At 57.8% G+C, this 18,311-nt stretch overlaps 1 protein-coding gene across 1 annotated transcript in view; it reads left to right on the top strand.

The window, feature by feature from the left end:
• TMEM132E (transmembrane protein 132E) overlaps positions 1–7,598 on the top strand; it is a 53,114-nt gene extending 45,516 nt beyond the window's left edge. Inside the window, exons 6-9 of the mRNA XM_032429109.1 lie at positions 1,139–1,344; positions 3,192–3,480; positions 4,421–4,612; positions 5,475–7,598. Coding sequence (XP_032285000.1) covers positions 1,139–1,344; positions 3,192–3,480; positions 4,421–4,612; positions 5,475–6,530 — 1,743 coding nt within the window. The 3' untranslated portion in view covers positions 6,531–7,598. The remainder of the gene's footprint in view (positions 1–1,138; positions 1,345–3,191; positions 3,481–4,420; positions 4,613–5,474) is intronic.
• The last annotated feature ends 10,713 nt before the right edge of the window (positions 7,599–18,311 follow it).

Genomic DNA, 18,311 nt, shown 5'->3' with positions numbered 1-18,311 from the left:
CTCCCCACCTCCGGCCTCAAAGTGGACCAGAACAAAGTCTTGACTGCTTAGATACCAAAGGGAATTCACAAAGATTCTAAATGGAATTTGTTTCCACTCTCAATGAAATACACTCAGGTTCTTTATGGAGTTTGCAAACACTCGGAATGGAATTTACCAGCCTTCAGATGGAATTCTCTGCCTTCTGAAGTGGGAAATGAGCATTTCTGGCGGGGCTGCTCTCCCACGTTCTACCACCCCCATCCGAGATGGTTAAGGGAGCTAGCAGGAGTTTGGGAATAGCCAGGGGCTCATCAGAGATGAGCCACCGTGCCGGCACCCTCCCTGCCCCCCACCAGAGCCTTCAGAATGTCATGAGCCCACCAGCCGCATGATTAGACCCTCCCCAAATGCGAGGGTGTGCACCCATGGGCGTGTACCAGCAGGAACACCTCAATGCATTGCACATGAGATTCACTCCAGAGTGTGCCAGGTACATACTGGGCACACTTGACGTATACACACCCACCTACATCTGTCCTGAGTACTGGCACAGGTGTTCCTCGAGATGTGTTCGGCAGGTGCGTGGTCATCCAAGGAACCTCTAGGAATATGAGTTGGGGTCCTGGTGGGCATGCATTTGTAAAAGCTGCACCCACTGGTAGCAGCCATCCACCCGTCTGTCCTAATTTTTCCTCTCCCCATCCCCACCTCCACCCCTGGCTAGAACCGTCCCCGCACCTGAAATGAACCAGCTGCTTATTTTCCTGCTGCCGCAGGGCCAGATGGGCCGTGGAGGAATCATGGGTTCAGGACATGCCCCTCTGTACTGTGGAGGATGCCACCAAAAGACACCTCTGCCAGAGCACCAGCCCAGGGGCCCCTCAGCCTGAAGGCTCCTCTGAGGTGTGGTCTGCCCCATCAGAAACAGTCTCCTGTAGTCAGGTGCATGGTGGCTCCTTGCCAGGGAGGAAACACCTCCCATAGAAGCGCTGAGAGATGATCTGTGAAGAAATAATGGGAACAGGGACACCCAAAGCTGACACCTCCCAGGGGAAATAAATCTGGTGCCTCCCCCCCCGCCCCCGCTCCTCTCTTTCAGCCCACAGGAGGCCCTGTAGGGCAAGCCGTGCCAACCAACCTCCTTCCCCCTCCCCAGGTATCCAGCAGCTGCGACTACGTGTTTGTGAGCGGAAAGGAGTCGCGCGGGTCCATGAATGCCAGGGTCACCTTCCGCTATGACATCCTCAGTGCCCCCCTGGAAATGACAGTCTGGGTCCCCAAGCTGCCCCTGCACATCGAACTCTCGGACGCACGCCTCAGCCAAGTGAAGGGCTGGAGGGTGCCCATCCTCCCCGACCGGAGGTACAGCCTTCCACACACAGTGGATACTCGGCATACTCACAGGTGGACACAGCCCTGGCCCATGGTCTGATCCACATATGTGTGTAAGGCCCTAAGTGTACACAGGCTGCAGGTCGGTTGGGCAGTCAACAAACTTTTATTGAGCAGCTACTGTGTGCCAGGCACTGATGGGTGCTTGAGACATGGGGTGAGTGTGGCCAGGGCCTGACCCAGCCAAGCTCTGGGTCTATCAGGGAGGCCGTCCTGTACGTGCCACAGGACACAGTAGACACAGGAAGCCCTCTGTGCGGGGAATCAAGTGACGCAAAGGAGAGAACCGCCTCTTCCTCTAGGACAAGTCAAGGCAGGCTTCCTGGAAGAGGTGACTCTTGGCTAAGTCTTAAAGAATGAGTGGAAAGGAGTTGGCTGGGAAGACAGGGTGAGAGAGTAGCCAGGCCACAGACAAAATGGAGCAGACATGCAACACAGAAGCACATACACCTATATACATGTACCTCAGCCTGTGCACACCAGGGGCACACTCGTGAGTGCATCAGCCCAGGCATACAGTGACTCACACCAGGCTCCCTTGTTGGGGGGGACCTCACACACCTGAGTGTGCATCTCTGGGGCATGCACTCCACTCGCCCCTCACTCTGCTGCTGGAGAGGGGAGCCGGCAGGGCAGAGGGAGGAAGAGGGGTGGGCAACTAACAGGGGAGGGGCTGGGCTGGGGGAGAAGCCGGTGGCCAAGGGAGAGCTGGGCTCAGTTCAATTCTACAGAGATGAGGAAAAGCCAGACCGTGTGGATCAGAGCCTCTCAAATTTGAACGTGCACATGAGCTCCCGAGGAGCCTATTAAAGTGCACATTCTGATCCCGTGGGTCTGGGAGGGGGCCTGTGATTCTGCCCTGGGCCCAGCTCCCGGGCCAGCTTTGAGTCACGAGGGCGTAGTGAACTCTGAAGGGAGACAGGCTGGGTTTAAATCCTGACTGCTGTTTCCAAGCTGGGCAACCTTGGACTACTTACACAACCTCTCTGTGCGCCCCGTTTCTTCATCTGCAAATGGGCACGTTGACACTTACCTCAGCGTGGTTGTGAGGATGGGTTAACCCAGGTAAAAGAGCCCCCTGTGAATGGATATTTTGGTTGTTTGATCCATCCACAGCAGTAGCAAAGCACGAGCCGTGTCCTTGGCTCGCTCTTCCAGAGCATGCTCTCCTGACCGCGGATCTCCTGGTTTTAGCATCTTCGGCAACCTGGATAGGCTGAATTTCCCGAATCATCCAGTCCTGGCTCCCTTTTGCTTATTGGTGCTTCCCTCAGTTTACCTCTCTCCTCTTGGGTTTTCCTATAAGCAGCAAGAGGAACCAGGCCACACATTCCACGCGGTGCCTGGAAATCTCCTCAGCCAAATATCCAAGCGCATCACTTCCAAGTTCTGCTCGCCCCCAGCTGCAAGGGCACCCCCCAGCCAAGCGGTCTGGCCCTCTGAACAAGGAATGCCTTCGCTCCAGTTTAGAGCGGAGAACAGGGCCAGGCGCCGGCTTAGCGCTGAAAAAGAGACCGCGCTTGTCAGGATCGGACCCTGGCTATTGTCAGGCATCGGTGAAGCCCCGCAGAGGCCGAGAGGGCCAAGGGGTGCGGGTGGGGGGCAAGAAGGCCCCTTTCTAGGAGCGAAAAGGCTGGGGACTCCTGGCTCTAAGCTGGTCAGAGACAGAAGGAATGGGGCTGGGGGGGAGGCTGCCGTGTGCCCAGTGCCCACCCATGGGAGGCGGGGAGGAGCCTGCAGCCCACACGGGTGAGGGAGGTGACTTGTGCAGGTCGGGGGCAGGCGGGGAGCCCTGAGCCCCGGCCTCCCCACCCCAGGTCGGCCCGGGAGAGCGAGGACGAGGACGAGGAGGAGGAGGAGCGGCGGCAGAGCGCCAGTCGAGGCTGCACCCTGCAGTACCAGCACGCCACCCTGCAGGTCTTCACCCAGTTCCACACGACGTCGTCCGAGGGCGCCGACCAGGTGGTCCCCATGCTGGGCCCGGACTGGCTGGTGGAGGTCACCGACCTGGTCAGCGACTTCATGCGGGTGGGGGACCCCCGAGTGGCACGCATGGTGGACAGCAGCACGCTGGCGGGCCTGGAGCCGGGCACTACCCCCTTCAAGGTAGGCACAGGGGCACTGCGTGGGCAGAGAACAACACAGACGTCCCTGGGACAGGGTTTCTAGGGCCTCGGCCTCTGGGATCAGCCCCGGCAGGCCCCCAAAACACACTCTCTGCCCCTCAGCCCGCCCCCACCCCCCCTGCCTGAAACCCCACCATCAGAGGTAAGCTCCTTTCACTTCCGCTTGGCGAAGGATCTCCCTGCAAGCCCTGTCGACCTTTACCAACCCCGTATGGCTCGGTGTGGTCCCAGAGAGCAGGTGTGGGTGAGAGGAGGGGGCTCAGGAAAGGGAATTCAGGGACCTAGGAACTCAAAGCTGAGCCTCCTCCTCTACATCTGGGTGCCTGGGTAGAAATCATCCCTCTAAGAGATGGTGAATAGTGTGACCCATTGGCTAGAATCTGCCTGCAGATGTATTTATCTGTAAAGCAACTGATCCAACATTGAAACAATTGGCAGCTCTTTCATTTTTAAAAATCTAGACTTCCGGTTTTACAAAATATGAATCTGGCAACCCTGGGCCTACATTCCCACCTGGCAGTAACTGGCTAGAGTCAATACTGGTGCCCCCCCCCCCCATGAGCACGAGTTCTCCTATTTGTCACAGTCCCCACCACTCCCTTTTGTCTCTCATTGAGGCCAAACATCAATTGCTATTCATCACTGTGTGGGGCTATTGTTTACCTTAAATTCTGCCCACCTCTTCTCATCTGTGTTCCTGCCTGGCTCCTGTGAGCCCCTGGACCCTGATTTCCAGCTGCAGCCCTAAGGCAGAGCCTAAGAGTCCAGCCTCCCAGCCTGCCACCCCCCACCCCCACCCCTCCACCCCGCCCTGCACTCCGGGCCTCTCTTCCAGCAGCACTGGGACTCCTCTGTGGCTGGGAATCCTGGGGGGTGCTGCTTTCCTGGCCTTCGCTCACCCCTGCCCCACTCTGCCGCAGGTGGTGTCCCCACTGACGGAGTCTGTGCTTGGGGAGACGCTGCTAACAGTGACGGAGGAGAAGGTCAGCATCACACAGCTGCAGGCCCAGGTGGTGGCCAGCCTTGCCCTCTCCCTGCGGCCCAGCCCAGGGAGCAGCCACACCATCCTGGCCACCACGGCCGCCCAGCAGACCCTCAGCTTCCTCAAGCAGGTAACCAGATGCCCAGCCTGCCAAACTGGGGGCTTGGGGGTGTGGGAGGAAGAAGGAAACTCCAGTCTGTCCTTGTGCCATCAGTCCCCCAAATTCAGGCTTTAATGGAAGATCTGTCTACCCTTGGTGCCCAACACACCTGGCTCACCCCATTCCCCTGACATCTGCACGGGGAGTCTGGCCGCCTCCACCCCTAGGAATTACCCCCACCCATCTCTGGAGCCCCAGCTGCAGCCCCACACACCGGGGCACAAGACAGAGTGGAAAGGTGACAGGCAGGAGCACAGGGAGCAAGAAGGCAGGTGTTGAGCACTGAGCCAAGAGTCCCCCTGCCCCTAACTTGCTCCATGACCACAGGCCAATCCCTTCTCTTAGGGCCCTGCTTCCTCATCTGTAGGGAAGGCAATTCTCAGAATGTTTTAACAGAGGAGAAGGCTGGGGTGGGGTATGTGTTCTCAATCTCCACATGTCTAATGGGGATGATCCCAAGTCAGGCATGGAGATACGGGGTTACTCCTGCAGCAAAAGGGACTTGAGGTAGACCCAAGGCAGAACATACGTTCAGCTCATCAAGGGGAGAAGGATGAGTGGACAAGGAAATTCTTAGGGCGGTATGAGGCCATAACATACCCCTTACCTGCCCACAACCTCTAGAGGAGGACTTCCTGCTCCCACAATTGTTCCTAAGCACCTGCCACTTGCCAGGCACGGTTGCAGTGCCGGGAATACATCCGGGAGCCAGAGTACCGCAGTCCCTGTCCTCATAGAGCTTGGCATCTGCTCAGCACCTAGCGGTGAAGCCAGCCAGGACTAGCTCTCTGACTCCTGTCCCCTTCTCCGACTCCTCCTCCTCTTCCTCCAGGAAGCCCTCCTGAGCCTCTGGCTCTCCTACAGTGATGGCACCACCGCCCCCCTCTCCCTCTACAGCCCCCGGGACTACGGGCTGCTGGTGAGCAGCCTGGACGAGCGGGTGGCCACAGTGACCCAGGACCGGGCCTTCCCACTGGTGGTGGCGGAGGCTGAGGGGACAGGGGAACTGCTGCGTGCCGAGCTCACCATCGCCGAGAGCTGCCAGAAAACCAAGCGCAAGAGTGTGCTGGCCACGACCCCTGTGGGTCTGCGGGTGCACTTTGGGCGGGACGAGGAGGACCCCACTTACGACTACCCAGGGCCCAGCCAGCCGGGCCCCGGTGGGGGCGAGGACGAGGCCCGGGGAGCTGGCCCACTGGGCACAGCAGTGCCGGCAGCCGAGGCCCCGGGCCCGGGCACCGCCAGCCCCGCCGTGCCGCCCACGGAAGACTTCCTGCCGCTGCCCACTGGCTTCCTGCAGATGCCGCGCGGGCTGACGGACCTGGAGATCGGCATGTACGCGCTGCTGGGCGTCTTCTGCCTCGCCATCCTCGTCTTCCTCATCAACTGCATCGTCTTTGTGCTGCGCTACCGGCACAAGCGCATCCCGCCCGAGGGCCAGACCAGCATGGACCACTCTCACCACTGGGTGTTCCTGGGCAACGGGCAGCCGCTGCGGGTGCAGGGGGAGCTGTCCCCGCCCACGGGCAACCCGCTGGAGACCGTGCCCGCCTGCTGCCACGGCGACCACCCCAGCAGCGGCAGCTCGCAGACCAGCGTGCAGAGCCAGGTGCACGGGCGGGGCGACGGCTCCTCGGGCGGCTCGGCCCGGGACCAGGCCGAGGACGCTGCCAGCTCGCCCACCTCCAAGCGCAAGCGGGTCAAGTTTACCACCTTCACCACGCTGCCCACGGAGGAGCTTGGCTATGACTCGGTGCCCGCCGGCGAGGAGGAGGAGGAGGACGAAGAGGACCTGGGTTGGGGCTGCCCGGACGTGGCGGGCACCACGCGGCCCACTGCGCCCCCAGACCTGCACAATTACATGCGCAGAATCAAAGAGATGGCATAGAGGCGCAGTCCGCCCAGGGGGTGGGCTCTGTGTGGGCCACGGCTGGGAGCCCTGCTCACACCGATGCAGGGCGGCTGAAGTGGATTTTGTACTCCCTGCCCCTGCAGCTTTGCTCTGTGCTGGGCGGCCGCCTACCCCACGTGGTCCTTCCCGCCACTTCACCCCGTACCCGATTCTGCCACTGAAGGTGGAGGGCTCCTTCCTCAGGAGCTTGCTAGGAGGAAAGCAATCCCAGCCCTTGTTCTACCCTTTCCAGACCTCCTCCCATCTTAGACAACCCCCTGCCCCAAAAGTGAGGCATGGAGGCCAAGCTTGGGGTGAGGCGGGCCCACACTGTGCCCCTGCCCCCCATGTCCCCTGTCTTCCCCCTGTGTGGGGGGGCTTTGGGGGGTCTTGTGTCACAAGCTGCACAAAGACTTTTCTCAAACCACTATTCAGGGATTTCTGTCCTGCAGGGTGGGGAGGCGGTGGCTGCCTGCCCTGCCAAGGATCTTGCTGTGGACAAAATATCGGGAGGATGGGGGGACACTTGTAGCATCTGCTGGCTTCCAGGTGCTCCCCAGCCCCTTCCCAGGACCTGGGAGCTGACCCTACAGTGGGGTCTTGGGCCAAGCCGGGCACCTTCCTGAGATCTCAGGACTCCCTCCTCTGTCCCCACCGGCTATGGGCAGGGGCCTAAATGGGGAGGAGCCCTGGGCCCGCCCCTAGTAAGCCACACCCCAGCACTGTGGTCTGGGCGGCCCAGGGAGGCCGGGTCTCCCTGCTGAGCCCAGAGCGAGGTCAACACTGCGCCTTAGCCCTGCCCCTCCCGCTCTGCTGACCACTCCTTCCTCTCTGCAGGGGCAGCCACCCATCTCCCCAGGAAGTGGAATCTGGTGGGAGGGGGAGAGGGTACCAGGGGATGCTGTGGAGGACTTTGGGATGGGCAAAGGCAAGAGGGAGCCGGGCGTCTCCCATACCCCTCTCAGCCCACCACCACTTCTCTCTTGGGTTCTACCCACCACTGTGTCGGATTTTCTTAAATAAATGGGGGTGACCAGACTGGACCAGAGCAACGGCTCCTGGAGAACAGAAAGTGCATAGTGCCCGGCTCTGTGTCTCGTCCTTGTGCATGTGTGCACACGCACATGCACCCGCACACGGTGGACACGCTAAATGACATGAGATTCAAAACGCGGCTGAACCGGGCCACAGTCCTTCTGCTCCTCCAGCATCCACATCCCTTCGGACCCTCTAGGGCTGAGGGGCTGCCCTCCTCGGGAGATGAAGGATTCGCTGACCCAGAAAGTGCCCTTACAAAGAGGCATCTCCTCTAGGAGTTGCCCTGATTGACTTGGGAGGGTGGGGCAAACCTCAGGGCCTACAGAGAAAAGGCTGGGCCGGGGGGTGGGGGCACAGAAGAGTAAGGAAAGGGGTGGGAAAGGATTGGTGTGCACACCTGAGCTCACTCTGGACTCCTTCTCCACCTTCAGCCCATCCCCCAGAGCAGGTCCGTCCCGCTCACTGTCACTGTCACCGCTCAGGGAGGCTGCCCGTCTCCATGGAGGAAAGCCTGGGGGGTCTCTATGGTAGAGAGCCAGGCAGGAGAAAGCAAAGGCTGTTGGGTAGGCCTCTCCCTCTCAGCAGGCCAAGGGCTAGCCCACCGCCCGTCAGGGTACATCTGGCCTGTGTGTATGCACGGGGCCTCCCATGGCCCTGGGTCACCACTCCCCAGAACGGGCAGTAGCCCGAGGAGCGGAGGTGAGATGGGGGGCCTGGCCAGAGGCAAGAGCCCAGCCAAGGCTGCCTGGCCAGCCTCCAGGGCCCCAGCCAGGGAGCTACAGCCATCAACATCTGTCCCACAAGGGACCAGGGACAGGCCTAGGGCTGCACTGGCACCCGCCCCAACATGCTGTTGCCCACCACGGAAGGAAACCTGCCTTCCATAGTCATCTGCTCAACGGATCACGGCAGCCCTCGGGGTGCTGTGAGGACCAAAGCTCCTAGCACAGACCCTGCTCGGAGAGGCTCTCAGCAAATGGAGTTTCTCAGGCCTTAATGTTCAGGATCCATTGGTTTACTCAGCACACTAAGCTCCTACTGTGCATCGGGCCCTCCCGGGGAGCATGGAGGCAAACCCAGGGGCCTGTCCCCTAGGAGCCCCAGCCCTGCTGGGAAGATGGACATGTCAGCTGGCCACGGTTATCTGGAATGATTGATGCCATGTGTGATAGCTTCACCATGGGTTGGTGGGACACAAAGGAGGAGGGAGGAGACATTCTCAAACTGAGTTTGCTGAGGACGGAGCCAAGGGCATTCCAGGAGGGAAAGCCAGTGGGCATAAAGGCCCGGAGGCCGCATACCCCAAACCCCGTGCTTTTTTTTGCTGCCATATCTCTGCGCATGTTTCCTTTGTTTTTCTATGCACGTATTTCTGGAATATGAGTCCCCAGTGGTGGGAGAAACACGAAACACACATGCAAAGTTGTAGAGGCCAGAGGCAGTGTGGTGGGTTCAGCATGGACTGGGGGGTCAGGCTCAGACTTGTGGTTCAGACTGTTTCCCTCTGACCTGGTGATGGAAGGAAGATTTGGGGGGGCAGGGGAACCAGTTCAGAGGATGCTGCAGCAGAAGGGACAAGAACCAGGGCAGCAGGAACAGAGCTGGGTGGACACCGTGGCATTCGGCTATGGAATTGCCAACCGCCTTGTCCCGCGTGGGGATGAGGGGGAGGGGACATGAGCCACTGCTGGACACCGAGACTTCCTGCCCAAATGAACCTTGGAGACCAGGCCACTCCAAGAGACAAAGTGGATGCTACCATAATGGTGTCTTGTCAGCACCCACGTTTTCACACACAGGGAACCCCACAGAAGGGGACTGTTGGCCCAGAGTCACCTGGCAAACTTCATAATGGAGCCAGAGCCCTGCCTGCCGCCCTGTCCTGTAATCCGTGCCCCTTCCTCTCCATTCCTCACCCCTTGTCCAAATGCGAGAACTCAGAAGCAATTGCTAGAAATGGCAAGTCTTGACCCTCGTGTAGTTCAAAAGAGAGCAGGCATGGAGGGAACAAGGCAGGACATTAAGTTAACAGCCCCTCTGGAATGACCCTGGCACTGAACTTCCCTTTAAAAATTTGTCTTCAACCCCGAAAACGAATCGAGGGACCTTGTAAAGAATAGCTACTGACAGAGAGCTGCTCAGGGAACACCAGGACCCCAGGCCCATGAATCAGCTTGCTAGCAAAATGAGATTTCTCAAACAGCCAGGCCTGGCAAAGGCAGAGCCAGAGGGACGGCGAAATGACCTCAAGCCTGTGCCCACCCTGGTGCTCAGCTCCCTGCCCACCCCCCACCCCCCTGCCAGCTCCCTGCCCACCCCAGCCCTGCATGTGCCTCCATGCCTGTCTTCAACAAATCTTCATAGTCACCTACTAAGTGCCAGGCATGATGCTCCCCTTAAGAGAAGGCTTCGGGAGGAGAGGGAGAGGTCTTGGAGCCAAACTGAGAACGCTGAAAATGCAATAAATGGGCCAGAGAAAGGAAACCCTCACTTGAAGGGAGGATACTTCCTATGACAAGTCGGCAAGGACTCCCGGAATCTGACAGCACATTTGCTGTGTGACCTTCAGCCAGTCTATCACCAGCTCTGGGCCCTCGTTTCCCCAACTGGACAAACATGGAAATCACCACTGCTAGGCAGTGTCCACTGACCTCCCTCACGAGGCCCCACTGTTTCAACACCTATATCGCCAACAAGAGTCTAGATAGATAGGAATTATAACTGCCATGTTAAAGAGATAGGAACACAGAGGGGGCGAGTGACTTTCCGATGGCCTCCAGCTCGGAAGTGACCTGGCGGGCACCCACAAATCTACCCTCTTTCTGCTACATCTTTAGGCCACATTGGCAGTTGGAGGGGAATGAGGTTGCAGAGATTTGGAGGTTGAGAGGGGGATTAAGGAGGGGTCTCTAAAGATTTGATGTGCTCAGGGATGGGGGCAGCTCGTGGGGCCACCGCTGAAGGCATAGATCATGGGTGGTGTGGGGGGACAGACGGAACACTGAGCACCATGGCCTCGCTGCAGCTGTTAGCGGGACAATACCCCCTCCCTTACTGAGAGCATCATACGACGTGTCTCATGGCACCGAACAAATAAATAGCAGACAGCGTCAGGCAGGATTCAAACCCAGATTACATGGCTCCAAGTTCCAGATCTTCCCACTGCCCCACACTGCCCACCTCTCGGGGACCTGGAGTTCGGAGGATCGTTCTGATGCAGAGGTAAGAACACCGGGCTGGAAGCCCAGCGGTTTGGTGTGGGTTCTCACTCAGCCACAGACTGAGCCCCATGTGTGGAATAAGCCAGGACCCTCAGCTAGAATCCAGGGCCCAGATGGTCCTTCGAGTGCCTTCAATCTTGATGGTTTGTGTGTCTTTAGGTGTGAAGTCCTGGGCACCACCCAGCCCTGCCACGTCACACCTCCCCCACCATAGAGATATAGCTACTGTGGGGGAGGAGGGAGGGTCACAGGCTCCAGTGGTCTTTGGCTATCCTCAAAGCTTTGTCAGCTCTGCCATCCTCTACCTGATGCCACCATGGGTTTGCATTTGCCATGTTGGGGTGGGAAGAGCATAGTGGAGGAGCAAAGGGGGGTGGGAATGGTGACTATCCTGTGCGTGCCAGAGGGGCAGTGAGTCTCAGGGTTAAGACAGAGCTTGAAAGGTCCCCTGTCCTCAGGGAGCTCCCAGTCTGAGGGGAGAGACCAGATTCTGTTCCATGGGAGCTCCCAGTCTTAGAGAAGAGGAACAGGCCCTGTCCTACAGCAGCTCCCAATCTGAGGGGGAAAACAAGCCACCTGCCCTTGACAAACACCCCGTCCGATGAGGGAGACTGGTCACACCCTGACTAAAGGACATCGTGTATTCAGACAGACATACAAACTGGTGCAAGTAAGCCCAAAGTACCTGATGCACGCACTTAGCCCACAGAGCAGAGGGAATGAAGTAAACGTGGAAGGCAGGCACGAATCCAGAAAGGCAGCCTGGAGCCGGGTTGTCTGCGGTGCTCAGGGGAGGCATGAGGTGGTTTCTACCAGGTGGCTGGGAAGTCGGGACCCGGCACTCAGGGGCTTGGGAGGTGGGATGGATTTCTCCTGGCTGAACGGAGGGAGCTCTACGGGAACCCAACCAAGAGGAGTGGGTGTGAGGAGGGGAGGAAGTGACCCTCCCTTGGGTGACCCTGGAGAAGCCCCAGGCTGCTGGGGAGAGCGCTGCTGTCCAGGCATGGGAGAGGCCGGGGAGAGGCCCCAACCCTTTCTGCCCCTCAGGGAGGAAAAGGAGGCTGGTGCACAGCGGGGACGCCTGGATCGGGGCCACGAGGCTTGGCTTCCAGTCCCCTGGGCAACCCCCCTCAGTGTGACCTGGCAGGAGTCTCTGGCCCTCCTCTGAGAGGCAAGGGGTGTGGACTGGATGTCGTCAGAGGGCCCTCCCGGGACTGTGCCTTTGTGCCTTCCCATCAGAAGCCCAGAGGGGACCCATATGCAGACCTATATACATAAATTCAAGCACAGACATCACGGTGCCTGGCAACCCCGCCCTGGGTGCTAAGCATGGACCTCAAGCAGGGGCACTGGGGGTGCTCCCTGTAGCTCCTCCCTCCAGGAGGGGTCCTGCCAGCTAGGAGAACTGACAGCAAGCCGAGGGAAGGAGGGAACGTGATCAGGGCCCTGGCGTGGATCTCTGGGCCCCATGGTTAACACCTAGCCCTGCAGCCCAGCTCTGGCCCTGAAAGTGGACTCCACCTACAGCCCTGCACCCCGGACCTATCAGGGAGGGGGCGGGAGAAAGCTACAGAGTGAAGGGTCCCCCCAGCCTCCCCCCTCTCTGCCTCTCCTTAATTATTTACCCGCCCCCCCCCCACCTCCACACATACTCCGCCCTCCCCTGGAGCTAGGACACTGGTCCCGGGCCTCCTCCCTCACACACACTTGCCCACCCTACGGGGTCCTCCTGCCTCTGCCCCCCTCCTCCTCGTTGCTCTGGTCCAGATTCCAGTCCCCTGGTGAGATGGCTTTCTAACCAGGTATCCAAGGAAGGGTGGGCCCAGGGGAGGGGAGCTAGTGGTTAGCCCTCTGGGCAAGGACTACCTCTCCCAGGGAGGGGAGAAGGGAGGAGAAGCATCCATCAGCAGCTGGGCTCCTCCAGGAAATCTGCAGAGATGCCAGAGCCACGAGGTGACCCTCCACCCCAGCAAACCCTGCTCCATGAACAGACACCACAAAGCACCAGAAACATCAGATGATTAAATTGCTGCCTTTGTCAAAAGATGAGGAACCAGGCTCTGGTGAGTGGCTGAGCGCGCGGGCAGAGCACTCAGAAATGCACGTTCTCTGAGCGCCGCTACACGCTCACATGCCCGCCAAGCTCGCTGCCCCCAACACGCATGCGTGCACACAGAATGCACACACACACACGCGCGCGCATACACACGAGAACACACAGGCCTGCAAATGCACGCGCGCACACGGCACATGCTCGCTACAGCCCCAGCGCGGGAATGAGCAGGAGTGGCTAATGCTTGAGCGCATCATGGGGCAGAGCCCTCCCAGCCCCACCGCGCCAGTGGACAGGAAGGCCCAGAGTTGCAGAGGGAAGGACGGTGGGCCTAATGAAGAGGGGGTGGAATGAAGACAGGCAGCACTCTGGGCTCTCGTGTACCCAGGGGGTCTCTGCAAAGAGGTGTTGCTGCCCATCCGCAGAAATAAACTTGGCGGGGTGGGGGTGGGGGGTTGGTTGACTGCATAGGACCTTGTTGGAGGGAGGGCTGGTCAGGAGCATATTTTGCCCTGCCATATTTACCCCATACTTAAAACAATAAGTAAATAGTCTCCTGGCACTCAGAAGCATTCCCATTTACATGCAAGCCATCACTGAGTTAATTACAAAGATTCTTATCTGTTCATTAAAGCAGACTGGAGGACCCTCTATTTGGAAACACTTTGCAGTTAAAGGGACTATGTTATTAACTCTAATGAAATGATTTATTTTGGACTGGTGCCTAGTGAGGTAGAACCTAGGACCAGAAGCCTCATGGGGGGTGGGGTGCGCCCTGGTTCTCTGGGTTGATATTCTTTGCACAGAAGTCATGAAGACTCCTGCGGGAAAAGGGGACAGAGATCTGGAGAGATTAACACCTCTCCTGTGGATGGAAGGAGCCCCGCTGAGGCTGGCTGGACAGGAAGGGCACCCCAAGTGACTTGGGGGTCACCCCAGCCAATATGGCTTTGCCATGGAAAGCAGCAAAATCGATTCCTCCCTGAGCTCTGTTCCCTGTCTGTGAAATGGGGACAAGATAGCACTCACCTCACAGGGTTCTGGAGAAGATGAAATGAGTTCTTGCATATGAAGAACAGAAAATGTCCAGCCTGTGGCTCACCTTAGTAAATGCTAGCTATTATTTTATCATTTTCCAGGGAAAGATGAATTTTCTAAAGTGATATGACACATGATCTGATTCTCCATATGATACTCCCATTTTTTTCAGCTTGGTGTTTAGATGTGGGACTTCCCTCTTAGACTGAGCCACCTCTCTGGGGTATTTCAACAATTTAGAGGAGAGGCTTGGAGTCCCTAAAAGAGAGATATTGATGTTTTGCTAATCTGGGGGGCAGGAGGGGTTCAATCAATTGGTCTGACAACCCAAAAGAGATCTGAATCCAGGTTGGTGTCATAATACCTACATTTAAAATCATCTTCAGGACAGACCCTTTACTGATATTCCTTGGAGCTATTCTAAAACTAGGAGGTCTGAACTGACTCTTGTGTGTGTGCAGGGAGGAGAGGGGTGGAGTGACTTAATCTTGGTCCAGGTGACATCATAAGGGATAGGAATGCTTGGAGAGAGCGGGCCCCTGGAACCGAGGCCAGGACACTCAGCTTGGAGAAGCAGGCCCTCAGCTAAGGCGGGCCAGGGAGCAGCCTGCCAGGCCACACAGACCCTGCTCCCACTCCTCAACCTGGTACAGAGCTCAGAGGACCACTGTGGGCCATAAGCATGCAGCTGGGCAGAGATAGATATCTGCAGGTTGGAGATAAGGCCCAGCCTAACGGCAGGGAGCTTGTCTCACACTGGCCTTTCTCTGGGCTGTGCTCACAGGCTGGGGGGCCTGCAACCAGGGCTCCCCACTCCATTCCCCATTCTTCTCCCCTTCCGAGGCCTGAAACTCAGTCCCCCCATGAGACTGTGCACCGGGATAGGGTGTGTGATTCTATTTGGGCTACTCTGTCCTCCAGGCCCCTCTGCTGGAAGGGAATGAATGTGCATCGACCTTGTTTCTCACCCACCGGGGCCCACAGGCAGAGAGGCTGCCCCAGCTGGTCCCCAGTGACACGGTGGGCAGTGCCTGCCTTCCCTGGCCCACCCACAACCCATAGGCCCCAGGCAGGCATGGCCGGAGCTGCGCTCAAAGACCAGACTGGAAGAAGCCCTACCCTCGAGTGCTCAGGCTCACCCCTGCCTGTGCCTCAGTCTCTTGTAAAAATAGGCTCTACCTTTTTGCCTGGAGGGTTTCCCGAGGGCTAGGGAAGGAGGTCGAACAAAGTCCAATGGCCAAATAGAAAAGGCCTAAGGAAGGTCAAAACTTTCTTCTAGAAACAGCATAAGGAGAACTCACGCTGGAAGGAAACCCAGACTCCAGAGAGACAGAGAAGTAAGAGAAGGGCCCGGGGATTGGGGAGACGCACAAGGCTTCTCCCCACCCCAGAACTCAGCAGGCAAACTGGGGAGGCAGGTGGGGCTGAACTAGGAGTGTGGACTGTCTCCTGGGGCCAGTGTGCACCCATGGGGACTGAGAGAGTGGCCCCAGAAGATCAGCTCTTGGAAAGATGGCAGCGGGGGCCTGGGGCCCACTGAGAGAGAGAGCTACGCGAGGTGCTACCTGAGTCCCGGAATGGGAGTGCTTTCCCCAAGGGCTCTCTCAAGACTCTCAAATCCCTCCTTTCAATTATTTATTTCTCCGTGAGATTCCCCAAGTTCCAGGCCCCCAAGAGTCCCTGCGCCCTGGGATGGGCACATCATCGAGTAAGAAGAAAAGACTGTGGAGATGACAGGGCTGGGTTTGAGCCTTGGGGCTGCGGTTTCCTTCTCAAAAGTCACCTTGAATCAGCATCTCAGTTACCCCAAGTGTAAAATGGGGCTGAAGTTGGCCTCGACCCAAGGTTCCTGTGAGGATCAGCCCTCTTTTTCCATACAGTCTAAAGCACACAGTAAGTGCTCAATAAATGGTGGGACAATTCGTATCATATCTTTCAATCCCCAGTGCGTCATCACTCACAAACACTGGGAGGAATCCATTCCAATTTGGGAAGAAAACAAGACCCAGAGCAGTAGAGTGATTTGCCCCAAGTCCTAGAACTTCACGGAAGGGGCCAGGATTCAGATCGGGGTCTGCAGACCACTGTCCCATCTAGCCAGCTGCCTCATCCCCGGGAGGCCTTACCCTTTGGGGTTTCAGTGAAGTGACAGCCCTGCGTCACGCTTTAAGACTGTGTAAGTCTATCAGGCCTGAATGCAAAGCCTTCCATCTCCTCTCCCCCAACCACAGCCTCATCTTCCCTCTGTCTTGGAGCCGCATCTGCTTCCAAGTGCTAACCAGGTTGGAGGCCCAGCGTGGGGAGAGAAGGAGCCGCAGGGAGGAATGTTCCTCTGTCTTACTCTCTCTCCTGGGTCCCAGAGCACGGCTGAGGGACAGGCCGGTGCTCTGTCAGCAGCCCCGGTCCGAGATGGATGTGGAACCTGGTAGGATGGTGTCGGCAGCACTTGGTGAGATTCATTTTCCCCGCTGCTCGGGGAGAAAAATGTGGCCTCCGCATCATCCATCTGCTCTGCAGCGAAGTGGTAAACAGGCGAGCTTCTCGGAGAATAGCCTGGAGCTGAGCCTAGCTCAGCGGGCCTCCCGCAGGGGCTGGGAGGCTGACAGAAAGCACTGGGATGCGTTTCCCAGTCGTGGGTGCCCACGGGCTGGGACCCTCGGTGGAGTCACACACACCCTCAAGAAGCAAAAGTTGGGAAGTCAGCTGGACCATGAGCCCACCTCGTGACCTCTCTTGCCTCCGAGATGGATCCAGGAAAAAAACGGCTGGGCTCCCCTTGTTCCTGATGCCCTGCTTTTGCCTGTGTGGTCCCCCGCACTGGGCTGTGCCTCTCCCCTTGTCCCTCTCGGGATCCTACCTAGAGCCCACACACAAGCCACCTCCCCTGGGGAGCCTTCCCAGATCCTCCCAGCTTTATTTCTTTATTTCCCACTGCCCTGAGTATGGATCTTACGAGCAATTTGGCTTTCAACATTTGAATAATTCTTATCCCGCTTCTGCTTCCCGCAGCTGTATTATTTCTGGACTTCGTTCCTCCCATCTTCCCCTGTAGTGAGTTATCTGTATTCCAGGGCAGTCGGGGACTGGGCTAGAACATGCGGAAAATCATAGTTCACCATTTCCCTCCCCGGTCGAAGGCCGCCTCTTGTCAGGCTCTGTCAGATGCTCTTGTCAAGTAGCTTGTGCTTTGGGGAAGGCAAGTAGACACCTTGAGCGGAGTTTGATGCTTCCTTCTCTGGCCCTCCCTGCCCCGTCCTCTCCTCCCCACCCCTATCGCTTCTTCCCATGCAACCTTTCTGGAAGGCTTGTCAACAATCCCACATCTGTTCTCCGTAGGCATCAAAGTGCTTTCATGCCCCCCCCCCCCGCCTTCTGGCCTTGTTTACTAAGAAGGGATGCTACTATGATTATTTCCCATTTAACAGACGAGAAAACTGTTAGACCCATAGACCAGTCTTGCCTAGAGTGACACGAAGCCAAAGCAGGGACTAGGGCTAGATATAGTCTGAACCCTCAGAAGCAATCCCTTTCCACATTTTCAAATTTCCCAGCACCAGCATAAAGTCCGCCCTACCCCCCTTTGTCACCACAAGGGACGGGGACCACTCCATTGCTCTTTCTCTCTGTCCTCCCTCCTCCTACTTCTCACCAGGACCTCTACAACACCCTCCTACCTGGCCTCCACTGCAACCTGTGGTCGCCTCACCCCTCAGTGAGGCTGCCCTATGCCCCTCCCCCTGCCCCACACAGGTGTCTTTTGGGGGAGTACAGAGAAAGGCTGCCCCAGCTGAGGGGTCCTTGCAGGTGCTTTCAGTCTGCCTCCTAGAGCACCAAAGCCCCCTCGCCACCCCTCGTGACCTCTGGAGAAGCAGGTGGGGCAGTTCATGCACACACCACACATAACAGGCTTTGCTGGAACCCCCTGGTCTCACCCCTACCTCTCACCCCTCCAGCCCTTCCACCACATGGTTCACAAGGAGAAAGGCCATGCAGGGAAGATGGGGAGACTGGGATTCTCTCATTCGGTACCTCCCTTTAGCAGAGATCATGGGGAGATGAAGATGAATACAGCGCAGCCCCCAGGATCCACACATCTGCCATGGGACATGGAACAAGCCGCTCTCCTTCCCCATCTGCTAAGCAAGAGGGCAGAATCTTAACTTGGGGTGAGAAGTATGAACACTTCGGAGAAGCCAAGGAAAACCATGAATGTACCCCCACCACTTTTCTAAAACAAATTCCTACACATACAAAATTTCACCTGCTTCTCAGTGGGGGTGGTGGACCCCTGAAGACCCTCCCATGGACTCCTCCTTAAAACTCCATGGAGGCCACTTCAGAAGCTCTTGGAAAATGGTTCCTAAGGACCTTTCCAGCTTCAGCTTTCTGAGATGGTCGGCCTCTGCTTGGCCAGGTGGAGGCCAGGAG

The sequence above is a fragment of the Phoca vitulina genome, unplaced genomic scaffold, assembly GCF_004348235.1.
Source record: "Phoca vitulina isolate PV1807 unplaced genomic scaffold, GSC_HSeal_1.0 scaffold40, whole genome shotgun sequence".
NCBI classification, from domain to species: Eukaryota; Metazoa; Chordata; class Mammalia; order Carnivora; family Phocidae; genus Phoca; species Phoca vitulina.
The sequence above is the reverse complement of the archived record's forward strand: the minus strand, read 5'-3'. Positions and strand labels throughout refer to the sequence as shown.